Source organism: Callithrix jacchus, chromosome 6 (genome assembly GCF_049354715.1).
Source record: "Callithrix jacchus isolate 240 chromosome 6, calJac240_pri, whole genome shotgun sequence".
NCBI classification, from domain to species: domain Eukaryota; kingdom Metazoa; phylum Chordata; class Mammalia; order Primates; family Cebidae; genus Callithrix; species Callithrix jacchus.
In genome coordinates, this window is record NC_133507.1 from 161,307,771 (window position 1) to 161,331,935 (window position 24,165).

At 46.5% G+C, this 24,165-nt stretch overlaps 1 protein-coding gene across 2 annotated transcripts in view; it reads right to left on the reverse strand.

Annotated features, from left to right (window-relative positions):
• NDUFA10 (NADH:ubiquinone oxidoreductase subunit A10) overlaps positions 1 to 24,165 on the reverse strand; it is a 99,665-nt gene that overhangs the window by 59,728 nt on the left and 15,772 nt on the right. For both annotated transcript variants that reach the window (XM_078329198.1, XM_078329199.1), the window contains exons 6-9: positions 24,024 to 24,103; positions 19,841 to 19,895; positions 17,446 to 17,531; positions 280 to 388 (exon numbers count right to left, since the gene is read on the reverse strand). In XM_078329198.1, coding sequence (XP_078185324.1) covers positions 280 to 388; positions 17,446 to 17,531; positions 19,841 to 19,895; positions 24,024 to 24,103 — 330 coding nt within the window. The remainder of the gene's footprint in view (positions 1 to 279; positions 389 to 17,445; positions 17,532 to 19,840; positions 19,896 to 24,023; positions 24,104 to 24,165) is intronic.

The window sequence follows — 24,165 nt, forward strand, 5'->3', positions numbered from 1 at the left end:
AACAGCTGATGAACAGACTGTTCTCCTATCAAGAGCACGTGCCTAATGAAGAACAGCCCAGAAGAGCATCTCTGCTCTGGGCCTGTCATCTAAGGACTTCGTCAGCTTTCCATATAGAAATACAGGGAAAAGAGAGAATTATTTTAATGAAAAAGAGGCTCCTTCACTAAAACAAACAAAACACAGCAACAACAAAAACCCCTTTCTGGGTGAGTGAGTGCGCTGTCCCCAGTGCTGCAGACCAACCCACCGCCAGCCGTCTCCATCCCACGGTCTCACCTCTCTGAACTCGTGCAGGACGCGGTCACTCTGATGAGCTCCGACGGTGATTTCTGGGATAAGGATGGGAATGGCTGTGTAAAGCAGCACCTGTGGCTTATCCTGAACCCTAAAAAATAAGACAAATGTGGGTCACACCAAACCATCAAAATACAGTAAAAGAAGCTTAAGTCTGACATTTTTAACATCCATATAAAAAATCTATACATTCCAATAAATGCTGTTCATTGCCAAGCAGTAATCTCAGAGCGAAGCTTCCATCCCAAAGACCACGTGGCTGATCTGGAGCTGCTTTTTAAAACGACTCTCAGAACCTGAGGTAGCATCTGGTAAAACCCTCAGCACCTACAAATGACGACCTTCTGGGAATGGACACCGTTTTGGAAACAGAAAAAGGAGTCAGAATGTGCTTGAAACACAGGAATAGCAGGAATAAAAAGCTATAAACGAATGGTTATATGACAGTGCTACACACAGCATGTCCCCATGAAAAATGTTCCAGAGGAATGAATCTGAGGGGAAGGAAGGTGAGGGGCTGAAGTCCCCCTTGAGGGAAGGAAAGTGAGGGGCTGAGTCCCCCTTGAGGGAAGGAAGGTGAGGGGCTGAAGTCCCCCTTGAGGGAAGGAAGATGAGGGGCTGAAGTCCCCCTTGAGGGAAGGAAGGTGAGGGGCTGAAGTCCCCCTTGAGGGAAGGAAGGTGAGGGGCTGAAGTCCCCCTTGAGGGAAGGAAGGTGAGGGGCTGAAGTCCCCCTTGAGGGAAGGAAGGTGAGGGGCTGAAGTCCCCCTTGAGGGAAGGAAGGTGAGGGGCTGAAGTCCCCCTTGAGGGAAGGAAGGTGAGGGGCTGAAGTCCCCCTTGAGGGAAGGAAGATGAGGGGCTGAAGTCCCCCTTGAGGGAAGGAAGGTGAGGGGCTGAGTCCCCCTTGAGGGAAGGAAGGTGAGGGGCTGAGTCCCCCTTGAGGGAAGGAAGGTGAGGGGCTGAGTCCCCCTTGAGGGAAGGAAGGTGAGGGGCTGAGTCCCCCTTGAGGGAAGGAAGATGGGGGGCTGAGTCCCTCTAGGGTTGCAGCTAGGGTCTTACTGCTCTGTTTTGCATGCTAAGGCCCACATAGGACGGTCTGCTGTACCACAGTTTGTAAAAGGTCTAATTCTCCACTTTTCTTGGCATCGATAAATATACAAATCACGGGATAGTCTCCTTGCTTTACCATTTCATTCTGCTGAATGTTAAAATATTTATACTTTGTTACAATTTGCTTATTTTAAATTAAATTTAGTCTGAATATAACCACTATACTTAAAGATGAAAAGCACTTTTTGAGCTTTTGGGAAAAAAATAGTAAAATAAAGTCTCTTTTCTTAAGGGCTCAAAACAAAGAAAACAATTATTTTAAGCAGACACATTTCCATTACTGAGTTATAAAAGCAGGAGATGTTTCTCATTTGTAATGGCTCAAATGGAAATTCTGTGAATGTACCTGGCTCTCGGCCAGACTTTGTGAGACAGTCCAGGGCCGCTAAGCAAACCCAAGGCCTGCTCCCCATAGAACTATGCCGGCTCTCCCACAAACAGAACCACCTGACCAGAACCCAAGGCCCACGGGATCCATGAATCATGCGTCCACAGACGGCCACAGAGCTGCGCACCTGCGGCCAGCTGAAGATGAGTGGACAGTAGGCGAGGTGTCAGGAGCGCCCCAGAAAAACCCACGGGGCTTGTACACAGTTGTCCAATAACACAAATGCCCCTCTAGGACACTGCTGCCAGGGTAACAGTGATCGTTACCTTTCCTAGGTGTAGCTATGTGCATTTCCACTGGGTGGGCAAATGGCTGTAACGTACACACTTACAGATAAGATCACTGTCTTAGTCTTAATATTAAGTTGGTTTTACTTGGCAAAAGATATTAGAATAGTTTTGAAAATGTAAGCAAGCAGAACAGAACGTTTGTGAAGGGCACAAAGTTGCTGGATTTGTAAGACTGCGTCGGTTGCAAGACTACAGTGTCCCTCTCCAGAGGAGGGTGCCGCTAGCTTTCCTTATGCGTTCTACTGAAACACTCCATGCACGTGTCAATAAAGTACAAGGATGCATCTTCCTACTGTGAACACAAATAGAATTACCCTATTATAAAAGGGTAATTTTTGAGGTGATCTCACAATAAGAAATTCCAAATAAAAATGAAGTTTATATTTTAAATGTTAACAAACATCAATGTAGGGAGGTGACATGGTTTTCTTTACAGTTTGAAAAACCTAAGAAAATGCTAGAAAATGTGAAAGGAATCGGTGGCCTGGAGCAAGTGCAGATTAGGGAGCAACAGCGCCATCTATGCCTAATTTGGCGACGTTACACTGTAGCCTGGGAAAGTCTTTTAACAAGTACACTTCAAACTATTTTTGAAGATGGAAAACAGAATCCATTACAATAATTCTACAACTTATTTATACCTAACCAAACTACCTTTCAATTTATGAGCTCACGTGATGACTGCCAGGAAGAGCCTATGGTGTAGCTCTAGTAAACTCCTATTCAAGCAAGAAAGACACAAGGATCATTCCGACTCAGGGAGCAAAAGGCAGTGGAAGAGAATATTCTCTCCACAAAGCCCTCAGTTTAATGACGAGGAATTCAAAACTGACTGAAGATAACATACCATTTTAATATCATAAGTCATTGTCTAAACAGGAAGATAGACGATACTAAGTCTGGTTACGGTACGAGGTGCGGTGCCACATATTTTAAAACAGAGTAAAGCAAGAAGACAGAAAAAGAATAAAACTGTAGGTTGTTTTATGACTCAAGCTGTGCCCCAATTAACAGAATGTGAATACTTTGTCCTATAACATTTTCAAACCCTATTTTGCAATTTCCCCGGAATTGCAAAGTTCTGTCTGACACACTGTACTTCTGATACCAAAGTCACATGCTACAGTTTCTGTGGCATTGGAATTTCATGTTAGAAAGACTCCAGAAGTCATATAAAAATGTTTGCAATTAAGAAAACAGGGTGGGTGTGAAGGTCTGGGCTCTGGAGAAGCAGGGTTGGCCAGAGAGGAACCCTGTACCACTAGAGGCCTGACGTGTCACCGGAGTTCCTAATGCGACTGAAACCCACCCAGGCAGGCGCCAGTCAGTTAGGGATGTGGGTATGAAGAAGACTGAAAAACACCACTGGGCCTCAGCACAGGCACGGCTACACACACACACATCATTAGACGCTGGCAACACATAACTGAGAGGGCGCAGAAATGTTCTCAACCAGCAATGTGGTCAGATTCTGGGTACAATGAATGTCACTGGTAAATGGCATGTGTACAATAATTATGTTACAAAATCGGTCATAATCACCGCTTGAGTCCCTCAACTGTTAACGGTTCTCAAACGAAAATAAACACAACTGATACTGTAAACTTACGAAACATCTTTGTGGGAGGAAGAAAGGCAAAGTATCAGGAGAGAACAGCACAAAACCATTCATGCTGAGCTAAGTTAAAACAACTGAACGCTGTAATTGATAAACTGTGGAGGAATTACAGGATCCTTCTCCATGCTCTGAAAACCACATCATAAATAACTACATGAACGGTGCAGAGTCCGATCAACACACACTTCACACTGTTTAGAAAATGACACTATTACCACGGGAAGGTCAAGTCAGACCCAATCCTTTGTCTCGGTAACTCTGTTATGTATCCTATAATGCCCAGCAGTAGCTGATACTAACAAAGGATACCACATACAGTCATGTAAATAACAGCTTACAAGTTACAGGAAGGTGCTGGGGAGAAAAAAAGGTGATTACAGCCACATTTTAGAGACTGCTAGGATTTCTGGGTGATTTCTGGGCAGGTGGTGGTAGAAGAAGGGCCTGGGTGATTGCCTGGTATCCTCCTGGTGCAAGAGGCAGAATCAGGGCAGACTGGGATTCTGAGTTAATTCTGTGACAGGAAATTCGCATCTATGACTAAACAAAGATAAGCCTCTGAAATATTCAAGTAAAGCGAAAATAGGGTCACTGTGACTTTTGAAAAAACTAAACCTGATGGGAGTGGGATGAAGAAATAAAGAGAAGTAGGAACAGAGACTGAGAACCAGGGATTACACCTGAGAGGAGCAGAAGTGTTAGGGACAAGGGCGGGAAATCACTGAGGGCAGCACACGGACCTGCAGGGCGTGACTCAGGGGAGGGTAAGGTGCTCAGCAGGGAAAAGGAGGGTTCACACAAGGACTGTGGTTGACGGAGGAGTCGAAGGTTCTACCAGGATTCAAGCCTGAACAGATGGCAAGAGGGAAGGCAAGATAGCCAAGGGCACAGGACCACACAGAGGGTGCACAGAGCAGCAGCTCCCGCTCCTGCAGCCTGAGAGGTCAGAGGCCCTGCACACTGTCACGTGATCTTAGCAAGCCTGAGCTCTGTGGCGTGGTCTCCTCCCTGTAAGAAGAGTGAGCCCCGCCCCACAGGAGTGTGATGGAACAGACAACTATTTCCAAAATACCTTCCAGATGCTGTGTTGACAACTACTGTTAACTATGGGATCTGATTTCAGATGTAATAGCAGAATACAACACAGCAGGGTCCCACCCCCAACCTCTGGCCACAAACCTCTGCAGCCTGTTAGGAATCCAGCCACAGAGCAGGAGGTGAGCAGTGGGTGAGCAAGCTAGCTAGCAAATTCAGTATTTACAGCCGATTCCCCTCCCTGGAATTACTGCGTCAGCTCCACCTGCTGTCAGACCAGCGCGGCATGAGACTCTCACTGGAGCACAAACCCTACTGTGAACTGCGCATGCCAGGGATCTAGGCTGCGAGCCCCTGATGAGAATCTAATGCCTAATGATCTGTCGCTGACTCCCAACACCCCCAGATGGGACCATCTAGTTGCAGGAAACCAAGCTCAGGCCTCCCACTGATTTTATATCATGGTGAGTTGCATTCCATTATATATAACAATGTAATAAAAAGAGAAATAAAGAACCCAATAAATGTAATGCACTTGAATCATCCCGAAACCATCCCTACCACCTCGGCCACATAGAGTCTGTGGAAAAACTGTCCTCCACGAAACCAGTCCCTGATGCCAAAAAGGTTGGGGACCACTGCAATAGAGCACTTAAAAGAGATGATGGAGGTTTTTCAAAGCAAAGTTTTGAAAAACAGATTATAGCACTGAGGTGAATTTACAACAACACACATACTTAGACATCTAGAGTTTTAAAAAACAAAGAGGGAACTCCTTCGCTGAAAGCTGTAAAGTCCATCCTTCCAATACGAAAAAGCTGAAAAAAACTGGAAATCAATGGCCTTTCCTGAATAATAGTAACCATGAATTGAGTGCTTTTACAGTTTATAAAAAGTGGAAGAGGCCGGGTGCAGTGGCTCTCGCCTGAAACCCCAGCACTTTGGGAGGCTGGGGCAGGCAGATCACTTGAGGCTAGGAGTTTGTGACCAGCCTGGGCAACATGGCGAAACCCCGTCCTTACTGAAACTACACTTAGCTGGCCCTGGTGGCACATACCTGTAATATCGGCTACCTGGGAGGCTGAGACATGAGAATTACTGGGACTCGGGAGGCAGAGGTGGCAGTGAGCCAAGGTTGGGCCACTGCAGCCTGGGCAATCAGCAACAGAACGAGACTCTGTCTCAAAGAAACAAAAAAGAAAAGTGGAAGGAACGGCAGCCATGTCACAGTGACAGCAGGAGGAACCGAGAAGACTGTGCTGCTGGGACCCGCACCCCATGGAGCAGCAGTGCCACCACAAAGTGAACCCAGACGGCTTTTAAACGTGTATCGGAAACTACAGCAGCCACGGAACACACGTTTTACAGTACAATCGGGTTAAGAGAAAAGACAGACGAGGATCATATAAAATGCTCGGTGAAATCCAGAGAAGGCAAAAAAGAGGCGGGGAGAGACAACAAATGCAGCAAACGGAGAACCGGGAAAAGCAACGGCAACAAGGAACTTGGATATCTCAACACTCACTTCTAACGTGAATGGTCCAAATACAGCAATTAAAAGACAGAGACTCTCAGAGTAGATGAAAAACACAAGACCCCAACCACTACTTACTGCCTACAAGAAAACTAAAGACTCCGGTTAGAAGAGGAAGAAAGATACACCATACCTACACGAACTGAAAGCTGGGACTCGGGAGGCCAAATTCAGATAGAGCTGACTTCAGACAAGGAAAAATATCAGGGAAAAAGGGGGGCAATGATGAGGGGCCAATTCTTCATGAAGATAATAACCTAAGATAATGAACTATGGACCTAACAACAGTACCTCAAAAGACATGAGGTAAAAACTAACAGAACTCAAGGGAGAAACAGACAAGTCCAGTACTGTTGAGAATTTAAAGCCAGCTCTTTCAGTAACCGACAGATCCAGCAGAGAGAAAACAGTAAGGATACCGACGATGTGAGCCAGTCAGCTCGACGTGACAGTTCTACAACACTCCAGCAGCAGCAGAATCGACATCCTTCTCCAGCTCAACTGGAACATCACATGAGATAGAAAACGTTGGCCATAAAAAACCTTAATAAACATAAAAGGAGAGAAATCATATACAGTGTATTCTGAGACCACAGGAGAATGAAACTAGAAATCAACCACAGAAAGATACCTAGAAAATCCCTAATTACCTGGAGATTAAACAACACACTTCTAAAAAACATGTGGGTCAAAGAAAAAGTCTGGAAATAATATCTGAAACATTTTGAATGAAAATAAAAATACAATGTATCCAAATTTGTGTGACGGGGCAGTGCCAGAGGGAACCTGATATCATTCTTCTGTTCTCCAGCACTTCCTTCCAAGACCCCCACTAATACCAAAATCTGAGACTGCTCAAGTCCCCTACATACAATGACATAGTATTTGCATATGAACTATGCACACCCCATACACTTTACACCAAGCTTTTCCAACCCGTGGCCACGTACAGCCCAGGGCAGCTTTGAATGCAGCCCAACATAAATATATAAACTCTCTTAAAACATTATGAGATTTTTCTGCTTTCTTTTCCCTAAACTCATAAGCTATTGTGTTAGTGTATTTTATGTGTGGTCCAAGACCATTCTTCTTCTTCCAATGTGGCCCAGGGAAGCCAAAAGACTGGGCACCCCTGCTTTAAAACATCTCTAGATTATTTATAATACCTAATATAACGTATTAGGTATTTATAATATGTACTACAATGTAAATGCTATGTAAATAATTGTTACACTGTATTTTTAAATTTTTATTATTTTTGATTGCTGTAATATCTTTACTGGATTTCTTTTTCCCAATTATTTTTGATCCAAGGTTGGTTGAATCCAAGGATGTGGAAACCAGGGATATAAAGGACTGACTAGGTTAGAGAAGAAAAAAGATATAAAATTACTAAGTTTAGGAATCTATAGAAAAAGAAGAGCAACTAAAGCCTAAAGCAAGCAGGAAAAACATAATAAACGCCAGGGCGGACATCAGCAACACAGAGAACATAAGAAACACCAGGGCAGACATCAGCAACACAGAGAACATAAGAAACACCAGGGCGGACATCAGCAACACAGAGAACATAAGAAACACCAGGGCGGACATCAGCAACACAGAGAACATAAGGAACGCCAGGGCAGACATCAGCAACACAGAGAACATAAGAAACACCAGGGCAGACATCAGCAACACAGAGAACATAAGGAACGCCAGGGCGGACATCAACATCAGCAACACAGAGAACATAAGAAACACCAGGGCGGACATCAGCAACACAGAGAACTGGACACATCAGCAAAACGAAAACCTGGCTCTTTGAAAAAGTTAGTAAACATGAAGGGAAAATTCAGAGAGAGCAAATAAATAGCTGATAAAAATATCCATTGACGTTCAGCATTTGCTAAATGCAGAGTAAACCAATCACTTGCTTTGGTGTCAGAATTACAAGTTTTGGCTTTTTCTTTAATTAATGAGGGAAATTCAGAGGACCAGGTATCAGTATGAGTACTGGTGTGCATATTCTGGAGAAAAATTTTCAAAAACCCACTTTATGCCTTAAGTAACCTGAAATTGAACAAAAAGGGATACAACATGCTCTTTACTGTGTTACCAATATGCAGAAAGTAAAATAACCCAAAGGTCTATTTTAAAGAAATGGTAAACTCTTTATTGTGTGTTTGAGAGGTCAACACTTTTTCTGTAAACGGCCAGATAGTAAATATCAGGCTTTGAGAGCTGCAGACAGCTTCCATCACATTCTCTTTCTTTTCTCCTTCCAATCCTTTAAAAACGTAAAGATTACTCTTAGGGGCTGCAGGCTGGATCTGGCCCAGGAGCCAGTTTGCTGAGCCGATTTGCATCTTAATCAATGGGAAGTGCAGCAGATACGGGGAGCCATTAAGAAATTAAATTTTCAAATGTTTCACAAAACAGGAACATGCTCAATGTATTGAAAGTAGGATATAAAAATACACAGAAGATGTATTTAGAGATACACGCACACACAGAGTTAAAGACCGGGAAAACCTGCATTAAACTGAATCCTGGCACTGTGGTGGCAGAAGCGCAGGTGATTCTGTGCCTTTGTTCCCGACTTTCTCTTCCAAGAGGGTATGCCTTTGGCCTCCCACTTTGTCTTGCCGTCAGTCATTTCAGTCCCCTCACCCCTCACCCCTTCACTTCACTATTCTCATGGGATTAGTCTGTGCTCAGTTCTCTCGCCCCTCTCTTACAAAACGTAGGTCTTGTTAAAATCCCAGGCTCTGCCCAAGGTGGAAAACCACATTTCCTGGGTTTGGATTTGCCTCCACTGCCTGAAGTTTTCCTGCCAGAAGCATGGTTCCCTCACACAACGCAGAGCCAGTCTAGGCTGCTGTCTCTGCCAGGGCCTCCTTGCAAGGCTGGCCCTTGGTTGGCTTCTGGAAACTCAGTTTCTAAGAAGTGTCCTATGCTGATGAGGCTGGGCAGAAAACTCAGCCCCACCAGGCTACGACAGGAGTTAGAGAGAACACCTGCCTGCTTTCTGGGAGTCTGGAACCTGAGTAGGTGTGAAGCAGAGGATTCCCAAGCAACCAGCCCCTATAAAAATTACGGGCACTCCAGGCAGAAATACTGCCCGTATGTTACTGAGTGTCCCTGCATCCCTCACAGGAGGAAGAAAGCTTGTGAAGCCTGTGCATGGATCTCTCCAGAGTCTAGCATGTCTTCTTCTGTACTGATCTGTATATCCATCCTCATTCACTACAATCCATCTTACTCGGAACAGAGGAGACAGGCAGCTGCCACAGAGGGCAGCCCCCAAGGCTCAATCCATTGCACGCTGTAGGGATTCACTCAAGATAGCAGCAAAAATATTAAGAGAGAGTTACAGGTTATGGCAACAAACCTCCTTGGAAGGCTGAGAGGTTTGCATTAGTTTCAGCAGTTTTGGCTGAAGGCAGCCAGTTCTTCTTCGAGCATTAAGACCTAAGGTGAAGATGAAGGATAACAGAAGCCCCCAGCTAAGTCTGTTTACCCCACACTCCTTTATCTCCACTCTGTTGGTTTACTCATGTAAACTTTGTGCCAGATAACTCTCTCAAGAGGAGGTTAATAGTGTTTGTTCTAAGTCCCAAAATCAAACCTCTTATCATTGATAAAACCACTCTCAACCATGTCAATTATCCACTAACATGTTGACTTTAAACCTGTCCGTAAGTCTATACTGAATAAATGCAAAGAACGGCCAGTGAAGAGTCAATAGCTGCAATCGCCCTGAGAGCAGCTGACAACCTCCCCAGCCCACTCATTCACTGGACTCAGTGTGTAAATGTACTTTATTCATCCATCACAAAGTGGAGTTTACAAGACAAACCTCCAAGTTGAGAAGCAGTAATCAACTTCTCAAATGGTGAACCCTGGTGATCAACACCAGAGCACACAGACTCAGCTGCACTGAGACGCCAGCAGTGGGGAGAGGCTGTGGGACAGGTATGGGAGGAAAGGGAGCTGCAAAAGTGAACTCAGTCTCCTGATTCGCCACAGAAGCGAGGGCTTCGGGAACTCTGTGGCGGCCCGTTTCTTCGCCCCTTACTTTATATGAAAAACATCTGTGGGACCGACTCAAGACTATGAACACTGCACAGGGACACGGTGGTTGCCCCGTCCCACGTAGGGACGCTGACCATCCTCTGCATTCCCTGTGCGGACAGGTGGGCTGCTTTCCACCTGGCCCTTAGTCTCCTCTCTGCCCTTCCTCCAAAGTGCTCTGTGCCCAGAGGCTGGCCCCTTGCATCCGAGGGGCTCCAATGTGCCGTTGGGAGGAGGAGCCATCCAAGGCCCAGCAGCCCCCTCGCGCTCCATCTGATGCTGGATGGCCTCTTCCGCAGCCGCAGCTCTGGACTTCAAAACCCAGCGCCCCCACCTCAACTGCCAGTTTCCCACTGTGGATGGCCTGGGTGTCTCACCACCCTGTTGATTCCCTCAACCCTGCCCTGCTCTTCATAAATGGCTCCTTTTCTAAACTCTCTACTGCTCTCTGGTCAAATGTACCATCTATTTCCTACCAGGAACCTGACAGCTGCAGCTAAAACTGAACTTTGGGAAAACGGAAATGTGGCAGATTCAGTTATGCCGATCGGGAGTGCTCAACAGCGCCTTCTGGTGGCTTTCCGATGAAATCCAAGTGGCTTGCATGCTGTGGCAGGTTCCCTGGTTTAGCCCTGCACAGCGTGGCGTTGCAGTCAACGACAGGTCACACACACACGTGGTCCTACGGGATTCTAATGGAGCTGAAAACCTCCCATCGCGGCAGCTGCCACAGCACCGTAGCTCCACGCACCACTCCCGCGTTTGTGGTGATGCGGCATAAACACTCGCCTGCGCGGCCAGTCATGAGTCAGCACACACGACTACGTACAGTACAGAAGACTTGACGTTACCATCAATGGCCATGTTACCGGCTTGGGGATTTTACTGTGAATTTTAGAGTACACATCTTACTTATTTTAAAAAGTTAACTGCAAAACAGCCTCAGGCAGGGCCTTCAGGAGGCATCCGGAAGGCATCACTGTCACAGGAGGTGACAGCTCCATGCACGTCAGGCCCTCCAGTGACACAGATGTGGAAGTGGAAGCTCCTGAACCCGTGCAGGCCGAGGCCACTGTGTTTGTATCTTAATTAACAACAACAAAAGAAGTTTAAAAAGTAAAAATACATAATTTCAAAAATCAGAAAATACTTCTAGAATAAGGATATAAAAAAAATGTAAGTTTATATAGTAAAAAAGTTTTTTTTTTTTTTTTTTTTTTTTTGAGACAGAGTTTCACTCTTGTTACCCAGGCTGGAGTGCAATGGCTCGATCTCGGCTACCGCAACCTCCGCCTCCTGGGTTCAGGCAATTCTCCTGCCTCAGCCTCCTATAGGATATAAAGTTTTAGTAAGCTAAGGTTAATTTCTTACTGAAGAAAACTTTTTATTCAAGTGTCGTGTAGCCTAATTGTACAATGTTTCGAGTCAACTGTAGGGTACAGTAATGTCCTAGACCTTCACGTTCACCCTCCACTCACCCACTCACCCACCCACTCACTCACTCACTCCTCACCCACTCACTCCTCACCCACCCACTCACCCACCCACTCACTCACTCCTCACCCACCCACCTGCTCACTCCTCACCCACCCACTCACTCCTCACCCACCCACTCACCCACCCACTCACTCACTCCTCACCCACCCACTCACTCCTCACCCACCCACTCACCCAACCACTCACTCACTCCTCACCCACCCACTCATCCACCCACTCACTCCTCACCCACCCACTCACCCACCCACTCACTCCTCACCCACCCACTCACCCACCCACTCACTCCTCATCCACCCACTCACCCACTCTTCATCCACCCACTCACCACTCAGCCACCCACCCACCCACTCACTCCTCACTCACCCAACCACCCACTCCTCACCTACCCACTCACCCAGTTTCACTCACCCACCCACCCACTCACACCTCACCCACCCACTGACCCACTCATTCACTTACGTACCCACATACCCACTCACCCACCCACGCATGCACCCACTCACCCACTCATCCACTAACTCACCAACCCGCTCACTCCTCATCCACTCACCCACTGACTCAGCCACCCACCCACTCATTCCTCACCCACCCACTCACTCCTCATTCACCCTCCCACCCACTCACCACTCACCCATCCACCACTCCTCACCCACCCACTCACCCACCCACTCACTCCTCACCCACCCAACCACGCACTCACTCTTCACCCACCCACTTACCCATTCACACACACCCACCCAACCACTCACTCACCCACTTGCTCACTCCTCACCCACCCACCCAGTCCTCACCCACCCACTCACCCACTGACACCCACTCACCCACCCATACACTCCTCATCCATCCAACCACCCACCCACTCACCTCACCCACCCACCCACTTACTCCTCACCTACTCATCCACCCATTCACTCCTCACCCACCCAATCATCCACTCACCCACCCACTCACTCACCCACTCACTAACCCACTGACTCACACCTACCAACTCACCCACTCACCCACCCACTCATTCCTGACCCACTCACCGACTCACTCCTCACCCACCCACCAACCTACTCACTCACCCACTCCTCACGCACCAACTCACTCGCCCACCCAGTCACTCACTCCACCCACCCACTCACCAACCCACTCACCCACTCACCACTCATTCACTCATCTACCCACTCACCCACCCACTCACTTCTCATCCACCCACCCACCCACTCACTCACTCCTCAGCCAGAGCAACTTCCAGTCCCCCCAGCTCCACTCATGGTACATGCCCTAGACAGGTGGACCATTTTTTTAAGTGTTTAGATACACACATCCTTACCACTGTGTTACGACTGTGGACAGTACTCAGTCCTGTGCCAGGCTGAGCAGGTTTGTGGCCCAGAAGCAAGAGGCCCCACTGTCCAGCCTGGCTGTGCAGCTTAGAGCTCCTACGCTCCTGTAAGACACACGATCATGTTTTCACCACAACGACATCACTAACGACACCTTTTCTGGAACGCATCCCTGTCGTTAACAGTGCAGAACTACAATACAAAGCAGTGCTAAGCCCCGCGGCGCTCTGCCCTGCAAGGCTGGTGGGCACGTCACTCAGAGGTCAGCTCTCACACCAAGGGGCGCGGCACACTGGGAATCTGGGTTTTTACGCATGCACAGAAAAACATGGACAGCATCTGAAATCACGCGTGTCCTCAGGAGGTAGGTTCAGCGTCACTGCAGATTTCCATAATGTGTGAATTAAAGATAATTTAATGTAAATTATTCCTGAAATCAGAAAAAACTATGTAAACGTAAAAAAAAAAAAAGCTTAGGATTAAAGAACAAAAATATTAATAGAGAAATGTAAGAATGCCATGAATCCACAGACTATAATAATATACCATAAACAGTATCGTAACACAGTACCGAAAGCTTTAGTGCTTATGATAGACACTGTTCTGAGCCTTTCAAATCATTCCCACAACAGTCCTATGAGGTGGCTTCTATTTTCTCCCTGCCTTACAACAAGGAGACAGAGGCTCAGGGACGTTAGGCCCTTGTCCTGGGGCACAGCAACACGTGACTGTCTGAGTCCCTCTCAGGGTCCCTCTGACCTGGTTATGAAATGATGAGTCTCTGGTATTACCGTCATCATTTTCTTCTTAGAAATACACATTCATTTTCTACTCTTGGTCTCCATCCCCTACGCATCCCTGTCCTAAAGTTAAAATTACTCGGTATAAACCAACGTTTGATGGCCCTTGCCACGCTTCACAGCAGAGCACAAACGGACTTTGCCATAAAAATGGCTGCACAGGATGGTCAGCTGACTGTAATGACCTGAAGAAACTCCTACATTCAGACATCTCAGAGGACTGCTTTCATTTCTGGTCGGTCACCCCACCAGTCAGCAAACTCAGTCTTCAGGTTGAAACGTGCCATCCATTTGGAGTAGGCACTGCAACCTTTGGCCACTGTCCCCTGGATGCAGAATATTTATTCAGAGTCCAAAAGTAGTGCCTTTTGCTTTACATACTCCTAGTAACAGCTCAGAAAGACCAGGAAGGCCGGCACGGTGGCTCATGCCTGTAATCCCAGCACTTTGGGAGGCCAAGGTGGGTGGATCACCAGAGGTCAAGAGTTTGAGATCAGCCTGGTCAACATGGCAAAATCCCATCTCTACTAAATACCAAAAATCAGCCAGGCATGGTGGCAGGCGACTGTAGTCCCAGCTACGCGGGAGGCTGAGGCAGGAGAATGGCTTGAACCCAGCAGGCAGAGGTTGCAGCGAGCTGAGATTGCGCCACCGCACTCCAGCCTGGGCCACAAGAGTGAAACTCCGTCTCAAAAACAAAACAATAAAAAGAAAAACAAGGAAAGTGAGGGTTTTTTTTTTTTCACTTTCTAATGGAAGATTTGCTAGATTCCTGTAAAAAGACTTTCTAGAGAGCCAATCACTTTAGTGAGCTACTTTTAGAATAAAACCATTTTATACAGTAGTGAATATGTGGAATATAATAGATGAAATTTACATTTGTTTTTTCCTTCAATACATGTAGCCTGGACTCTGCTTCACTGCCATAACCTTACATATGAAGGCTCAGGAAGATAAAGTGACTTGCCCCAAGTCACACAGCCAGCTAAGGGCTGACCTGACCCTTCCCGTCTCCTCAGTCTGACGTGAGGACCCCACACTGTGCCTGCCTCACTCGCCCTTCCGTAACCATTCCACTAAGTGGAAAACCGACTCTGCAAATATGATTTTAACAGTGTGGCAGGAATTAACACACTAAGTAGAATGACTCATTTTTTTTTAATGTAAATTTATTTTGTGCTTATTATTGCTGTACTAAAAACATCCAAAAGAAGTAGACTTCTTTTGAGAGACAGGGTCTCTGTCGCCCAGGCTGGAGTATAGTGGCATGAGCACAGCTCACTGCAGCCTCAGCCTCCTGGGTTCAAGTGAGCCTCCTACCTTAGCCTCCCAAGTAGCTGGGAGTACATCCTGGGTTCAAGTGAGCCTCCTACCTTAGCCTCCCAAGTAGCTGGGAGTACAGGCATGCGCCACCATACCCAGATAATTTTTACACTTTTTGTAGAGATGGGGTGTCTCACTATATTGCCGAGGCTGGTCTCAAACTCCTGGGCTCCAGCAATCCAGCCATTTGAGCTTCTCAAAGTGCTGGGGTTACAGGCATGAACCCCAGCTGGCCAGCAGTAAACTTATTACACATTCTGTTCACATTTTGATCAGTAAACCTTTAGTGACATGTGAAGTGAGCCAGCTGTCCTTCTGGTCATCCTACAAGACTACTGTATCCTCACTTCCCATCGGGTTGAGAAAGAAGTGTCAGTCCTGCCCACACAGTAAGCACCAATGGCCCAGGGACGCCATCATCACAGGACCAAGAATAGAGCTGCCATCGGCAGGCACCAACTGCCTAACTGTCTTCCAAACACTGAGAGGGCAAGTCGAGTGCCCAGGCCATCCTTATGCCTCCTGGCCCTCGAGAGGCAAGGTGTGGGTGCGGGCTGTGCACAGTGTCCTGGGCAGAGGCAGGAAGCAGCACAGGGCAGGCTCAGGCCGAGGGCTCAAGATCTAACGCAGAAAGCAGATCCCAAAAGAGCTCCTCATATTTCCCGCATTTTCACAAGTCGAAGACCCTCAAATTACTCGAATCTCGATTTATAAATAATCAGAATTACGATACAACAGCACTTTTCACTACGAAATCATCTCTGAATTTTGTAGAATTTATAGCCCTAAAAGAAATCAAAGTCCCTCACTCCAGACCCATCTCCTGAGTGCACACTGGATGTGAAGCCCATACCAGGCACTGGGAGTTGCAGTGACGGGAAGCAGCAGGGGCAGGTGGGGGAGGAGAAACTCGAGCAGGATGAGATCCCCCCAGAGGGGCAGCGAGCACCAGCCAGGACAGAAGAGGCACAGCTGGGCATCACCGGTGGGAAGGCCAGTGTACAAAGACACCGCAAGAGGCCACCTGGGTGATGTCTGTTGGGTGTGCAGGGGAAAGGTCTGGGCTGGAACCCACGGTGGTATCCACGCTATCCACAGCTGTGTGACTAGATATGTCCTCATGAAATCAAATTCAACGGATGACAGCCTGCCAGGGGTCACTGTGCCTGCCAGAGCCCGGCAGCAGGTGGAAGGAACAGCAAAGGGGAGCCCGGCCCCAGAGGGCAGCTAAATCCTTCATCTGACACTGTATCCTCGGAGGGAGGGTGGGGGCATGGAAGCAGGAGAAGGTGTGGGGCAGAGTGGCAGCAATGCTCCTTCCGGGGCCAGGGAGCAGCATGAAGACAAGGGTCTGCTGTGTCTGGAACTGCAAGGGCATCTTTTGGCGGGAGCAGTTTCAGTAGAGTGATGCAGATGAAGGCAGCTTTTTTTTTTTCAACTTACTGAATCTGTACAGTTTTCGTTTTTCATTCAATAGATACCAAAGAATCCACACAATAGCTGAATGGATGTAAGTCACATCGTATCACTTCTCTGCTTCAAACCCCCAAAGAGCATCTCATCAGAAAAAATCCCACCAAAGGTGCCATGACCTACCCACCTTCTGCCACGGCCTCCCTCCTAGTCCTGCCCACTTCCACCACGGCCGCCCCTCACCCCATGCACTCCGGCCACACTGGCTTGGCTGCTGTGCACACCTTTCCCCCAGGCTCCTGCCTTAGAGCCCCTGCCCCCTGCTCACCCCACAGCCCACAGGGTCCAGCCCTGGCCTCACTCAGACCTGGTCCTGAGAGGCCCTCCGCCATCCCTGGCTACTCACCACCCTGTTACAAAGGGTTACTTCTCTCTCTGGCCTTTGCGACTGACAGCTGCATCTGTCTGTTTACTCTGCCCGCCCCGACTAAAATACATTTCCAATGACATCAAGAACTTCATCTGACACTATATCCCTTAAATCTGGACGGTGACACACACAGTGGAAGCAAGACACCTGTGAAACAACGGCCCTCAATACATGAATGATCAGACCAGAGGATTCAAGAGCTGTTTAGAAGAAAGAAGGGCAGAGTATTGGCCGGTGCTGCTAACAGGTGAGCTGAAACGTGATTATTTCAAAACGCCCTCCGTTTCCCGTCCCGCACGCGAGCAGCCCCGCCTGGATGTACTCACAGCAATCGCAGGTGGTGAAAAGTGCGATCGTCCTGCTTCAGCCACGGCCCTTTCTCGAACTTAACGTATTCAATGTCCTCTATCACCTAAGACAGGAAAAAGTCCAATTTAAACATAGAACCCCATTTTAGACATTTAAAGGAAATAACTTTTTTTTGAAACAGTCTGGCTCTATCATCCAGGAGGGAAAACAGTGGCGCAATCACAGCACACTGCAGCCTCAACCTCCAGGGCTCAAGCAATCCTCCCACCTCAGCCTCCCGAGCAGCTGCGACTACAGGCACATGTCACCATGCCTGGCTAATGTTTGTATTTTTAGTGGAGATGGGGTCTCGCCATGCTGCCCAGGCTGTCCTCAAACTCCTGGGCTCAGGTGATCCTCCCACCTCAGCCTCCCAAGGTGCCGAGATTATAGGCGTGAACCACCATGCTGGGCCAGGAAGTAACATTTTAATACATAATAAGCTACAAATATTTGGCAGGCAGAATCACACCATGACAGTCACGATGGAAGAGAAGCTGGCCGACCTGTAATGAAATGGGGGGTTGTGTGTTGCCTAGCTAACACTCGGGGATCAGGAAGTAGTACAGACACACCCTGAGGCTGGGGACTGGGGAAAAGGACAGGAGGACAATGGAGACTACAGGAGAAAAATCAGCCTTCAGGACAGGCCACTCCGTTCTTCCCAAGTTTAACCTAAAAGGCAAAACCTAGCCCCTCAAAATGACCAAAGAATGAGACATAAATCCATTTCCCAGAGACACCTAATGAAGTAGCTGCCCAACCCCAAGCCTGACTGTCTACAGTCTGACCTTCCAGAGGAGCCACCTTTCCATACACATTCTCTCCTCAAAAGAGGCCAAACTCAGGAATGCTCTTCAGTTTTGAGAATTTGAGCAGATTCAAAAATGAACTCAAATAACAAGAGTGTCGGAGACAAATGTACCACTCTTCTTCTCAGATACATGCCACCTAAACATTCTCTGGAAAGTATAAAAATACTCTAAAAGCAGAAACAGAAGGCCAAGGAGAACAAGGAGAAATGAAATGTAATTTAATCAGTCCACGTAGAATAAACCAAGGTCTCAAAAGAACTCTTACAACTGGTGGTAGGAGAGGCCAGGCGAGAATGCAGGGCTTCCATCTGCAAGAAGAACGCTGCTGTGTGTGCAGAAAAGCTCAGTTACCCTCCCTCTCACCCTCCAGTGCTGAGAGGCTTCCACCCAAGCCGCCAACTCCTCAAACTGCTCTGTTACGCGGCACCGCTCACACTGAAGACCGGACCCTAAAACCCGTGTTTTCTTCTAGAATGTTTATACCTTGTTTTTAGTAATTTACGCTTAATATATAAAATACAAAACTTATTTTTTAACAAATGGATGCTCAATTGCCTCGGTACCATTAGAAAAAACTTTCCTCTACTTCATTTCTGTGATTATCCTTTAAGGAACTAACTTTGCCAAACGGAAGACACTCACACACAGGTGCACACATACTTCTGGACTCCTGCTTCGCTCCATCAAGCTCTTTATTAATTCCTGCATTAACACCATAATGCTCTCCTAGGATAATCCTACAGGGCGTTTTGTATGTGAGAGGGCGAACGTTCTTTCGTTATTCTTCTTCAGATGTTTTAATGTTTGTCTATTATTCATAAAGTTCTCTGAAAATGACACCAAGATTTACTAGGCTTTCACAAAATATAGTAATTTAGGGAAAACTGTTATCTTTACATGTAAATCCTTCCCATTAACTAATCCAACTTTCAGTCTTCCATTTCCTTAATAAAAATGTTGGAGCAGATGACCCAAGATTCTTTGACAGCTATAATTTTCGGAACATGGAAAGTGAATCACTTAAAAGAAAATCAAAACCTCGTGGCCAGAGAAGTGTGACGATGGGTCTGGTGCTTTTAGGTGACAAAATACTGATGTCTGTTAGGATCAGTGGGAATCTAACTGATGATCTGATTGGCAGGAACCTTATACATGAATCGAACGTAGGAAGGACTGTCAGCTCTCCAACCCTTTCTTACCTTCACTGAATCCTGAACCTTATACACGAATCGAACGTAGGAAGGACTGTCAGCTCTCCAACCCTTTCTTACCTTCACTGAATCCTGAACCTTATACATGAATCGAACGTAGGAAGGACTGTCAGCTCTCCAACCCTTTCTTACCTTCACTGAATCCTGGGCCTTATACATGAATCGAACATAGAAATGACCATCAGCTCTCCAACCTTTCTTACCTTCACTGAATCCTGGGCCTTATACATGAATCGAACGTAGAAATGACTGTCAGCTCTCCAACCCTTTCTTACCTTCACTGAATCCTGGGCCTTATACATGAATCGAACGTAGAAATGACTGTCAGCTCTCCAACCCTTTCTTACCTTCACTGAATCCTGGGCCTCCCTTGCAGAATACTGTAAAATCTCACATTTCTCACTGTAAGAAAAAACAAGATCAAACTCAGTGCAGACTTCTCCAGGCCGAGGTTAAATGTACAAACGAATACACACCACTGAAGTTTCCGCTCGTATATTAAAACCTCACCTTCTCTGCACTGGGTGTTGTGCTGGGCATGTGAGGGCTCATTAGAGCTTAACTGGTTCAGGAGGACATGTTAAAAGAAGCCAAAATGTACTCGTGGCTGGCTTGTCAGTGACAACATCAGGTCCACCACCAACTGCAGTGCCCACAGCAGGAAAGGACGACTGAGCCCAGGGCCTAACTGAGCAGAGGCACAGAGGGCATCTTCATTCCAGAGTACCCTCCACACATTAGGATGTAAACATAGAGCGTACATAAACACTCCGAGAACTGACAAGCTATTTGTCCTCAGACTGAAATCAGCATCTGACCCCTACGGTGGTGCCAAATGAACTTCACCATCTCTCCGACCATCTTCAACAGACCACTGGTTACCTCGACTACTAAGCACAGGTAAAGTACTTGTACTATATGAAGCCTCACCATTACTGACTCACATCACTTCCAAAGTGTAGGAAAAATAAAAACGTCTTTAAGCTCCGTAGTCACTCGGTAACACATGTTCCACACAAGTCAATAACACACAATCCACAGAGTCAAACAACTGGATCACAGCTTCCTACTACCAAGAGATCACCGTGAACGGTCAGACTGCAAGCAGAGTGAACGCTAAATCCCCAGTGAGGAAAGTAACTTCCTGCATCTGCCATTAGGGCAGCCAAGGAGAAGGTCATGCTAATTCCAGGACTTGCTCTGCTGCTTCCTGAACCGTCTGTAGCTACCCACTGTTATTCAGAAGAGAAAGGCACAAAGCGACAAAGGAGAATACTTCCCTCTGCAAGTCACATAAGTGAGTATCAACTGAACTGTGCAGGAGACAGAGGTTGTAAACACCCCAGTGAACACGGCTGGCATGGAAACATTATTTTTCTCACACAGCAATATGAAAGGTCACAAATTATTTGACATATCTGTCACAAGAGTGGGCATGAGAGAACAGGACGATGTGACAGGTACGTTCAGCACACATAACTGAACGGACCTTAGCTCAAATCGGGAGGAAGGTGCTGTGTGGGGTATGGACGTGGGGGGTCAATGAGCTCCAGATCCCAAACCAGCCGCTGAGAGCAACCTGGAGAGTCCATCTTCTGTCTTCTGAGTGCCTCGATTCAGCATGCTAAAAGCCTCAGCAACAAACAAAACCGCTTCTGTCCGGTCGGTCACAGCTGCCTCCCATGCCTACTGCCTTGTGAAGGGAGGGCTGAAATAAGCAAGTATCAAGGGTGGGTGCAGGGATCTGGAGGAAAGCCCCATAAAGGGCTGGGCCAGTAGTTCACGTGTAACCTTAATGGCAGCTATTCCTACAGGTGGCTCTAGGCCAAGGAGAGCCACAAACTGTATTCCTGAACCCGCAAGCTACTCCCCTACTTCAGAGCCATCCCAGCTCCTCACCCCCTTAGAACAATCTGAAACAACAGACAGTTACAAAGCTGCAGTTTGATCTTGGTCCAGAATTCAACTCTTAAAATGCTGCATACTCCTCGTCTCTGAAGTCTCAGTCAGATGAGACATTCTTTCTCAGAAAGGCCTTCCCCACCCTGTCTTGTGCACCTCTGTGTCTCGGCAAACACTGACACTAGGAGCTGGCATTGTTGGAGCCGAGTACATAAATATTTGCTGAACAAAGGAATGGCCAAATGTTTGTGAAACTAAGTGATGCTCACACTCACTAACACATTCATGATTAAGGTGGTGGGGATAAAGACATGTACTCCTAGGATCTGGGTCATAAATACTGACAAAGCCAGAAAGTACAGACTCCTATGAGAGTTAGCTCGCTGTGCCTCTTAAAATCCCACAATACAAATACTTTAGAAAAGGCTGCAGTGCTCTTTATGCATTCATAGCAACACATTCAAAAACAGTGAAGCATCACCATCTATCAGCATGAGAGAGAAGGGCTAACACGGGAGGAGCCGCTCAGGGGAAGACAGGAGACACACACAAGTTCATCACCTTGTCAGGTCAACCTGCTTTATTTCAAACGCCAGTATTCAAACTAGACCAAACAGTTCTCTTACTTAGTTTTGATTTTACTGATTATTAATTACCTATGACCTAACAGTATTGTCTTCTAAGACTGTTCTGAAAATATTTAGTATTTAACTAAACGATGGTTTAAATACACAGGCCCAGGAAACCTAATCTTGTTTCCGTTGGAAAAGAACTCCTGAATTCTAAAACATTATGACCCATCAATTTTAAAATACAACTTGTTATAGGCTTCTTGAAATTTTACATGAAAGAGTTTCAGCCACATTTCACAGTGAATTTCCAAGAGAAAACGTTTAAGATCCAAGTATATCCCAAAGCTGCAGTTCGATCTCGGTCTAGAACTCAACTCTTAGAATGCTGCAGACGGCATGGAGTGCGCCTGGCACTCACTCTTCAGCACGTGACAAATGACCCCACCTCTATCAGGTAGCTCCCAGAAATCCACACGGCTTGAGCCGTCAGGTAAGATTCAGTTTAACAATGAACAGAGACTGTATCTGTCGCTAAAACGGCAAGACCAAGTGGTCAAAAATAAATGCTTGAGGCTTACTGAATCTACCAGGGCGGCAAAGAACAGAAACGGACCCCCGTGCGCAGGCTGAAATCAGGCATTATTCTGCTGACGTTCTAGCTAGAAGCACCACCTGAGAAGTCAGGAGCAAACTCTTTCTCAGTGACGCTTCTGAAGTGAGAAGATCTCCAAGAATAATTTTTGAGTCTGAAATTCTAGGGTCGACTGTCTCTGTTCGTGCTGTTTATTCACACGGTTGTAGATACTTCCCTTGGAAACAAACAGGTTCAAAGGCAGCCAGAGGTCAGCCTCCCTCGTCTACTACCTAAGAAAGAAAAGCTTACCACGAACAAGCAGAGATGACAAAAACATTCATCCTTCCGCTAAAGAAAAAAATCGCTAAATAAAACATTTCTCTTACTCAGGTTTAATTTTACTGTTTATAATTACCTACAGTCTACCATTGTTCATATCAAAAATTCAGTATTCAATTAAAATAAATTTAAATTTAAACTTTATTTCCAAAATTACTATACTTTTCTTTGTTTTTATTCACAACTAGCAGTTCCTCTGACATTTTAAACAAGAAGAACATGAGATTTTTAGGCATCAAAAGACGCTTCGGTTTTTAAAAAGTATGAGAAATACTATAAAGATCTTCAATTCAAGCATTTCAATCTTGAGTTTAATTGGACTTGAATGAGTGTGGTAGACATTCCTTACATGTGGACACACCCAGGGACCACAGAATGACAGCTATAGGATATCATCCTTGAGCTTCCAATAAAGAAAGGAAGACACGCCTGTAATCCCAGCACTTTGGGAGGCCGAGGCAGGTGGATCACGAGGTCAAGAGATCGAGACCATCCTGGTCAACATGGTGAAACCCCGTCTCTACTAAAAATACAAAAAATTAGCTGGGCATGGTGGCACGTGCCTGTAATCCCAGCTACTCAGGAGGCTGAGGCAGGAGAATTGCCTGAGCCCAGGAGGCGGAGACTGCGGTGAGCCGAGATTGGGCCATTGCACTCCAGCCTGGGTAACAAGAGCGAAACTCTGTCTCAAAAAAAAAAAAAAGAAAGGAAGAGAGAAAAGAAAGGAAACCCGTCTGGTGCTGTTTCCTTCACCTAACCGTCAGTGAAGAATGTCTACAGAACCTGCTATCCTTCATGAACTTTCTCCATGAATACACTTCCGATGAATTCTTCCAGGTAAACATGAATGTTACTTGCCTCACGCTAAAACCTGCCATGGAATAGAGCTTGGGTTTACTTCTAGCAACAAAACACTTCAGAAATAAGAGCAAAAATATTGACAAGATCAGCAAACCAAAACAAATACGCCAGTAAACCCCACAAAATCAAACTGAAATATCTCCTGTTTTTCTCATTTATACACATCAGATTAAACATGTCAGACAATACCCACCGCAGCGGAAAACTCCCTGGCTGCTGGGGCCTCAGGCGCGACAGGCAGAGAAGTTTCCGTCCCGTAAATCAGTCACGTGCTTGACTCACCTCATCTCAGGGAGGAAGATTTTCTTATAGCTATTCTCAATGTCCTGCAGATAGGCAGAGGTGATCTTCATTTCGTGTGGCTAAACCAAAGCAGAGAAATTAAACGGGGAGACATTCAGACTTCCATTTTCTTTGACCCGTG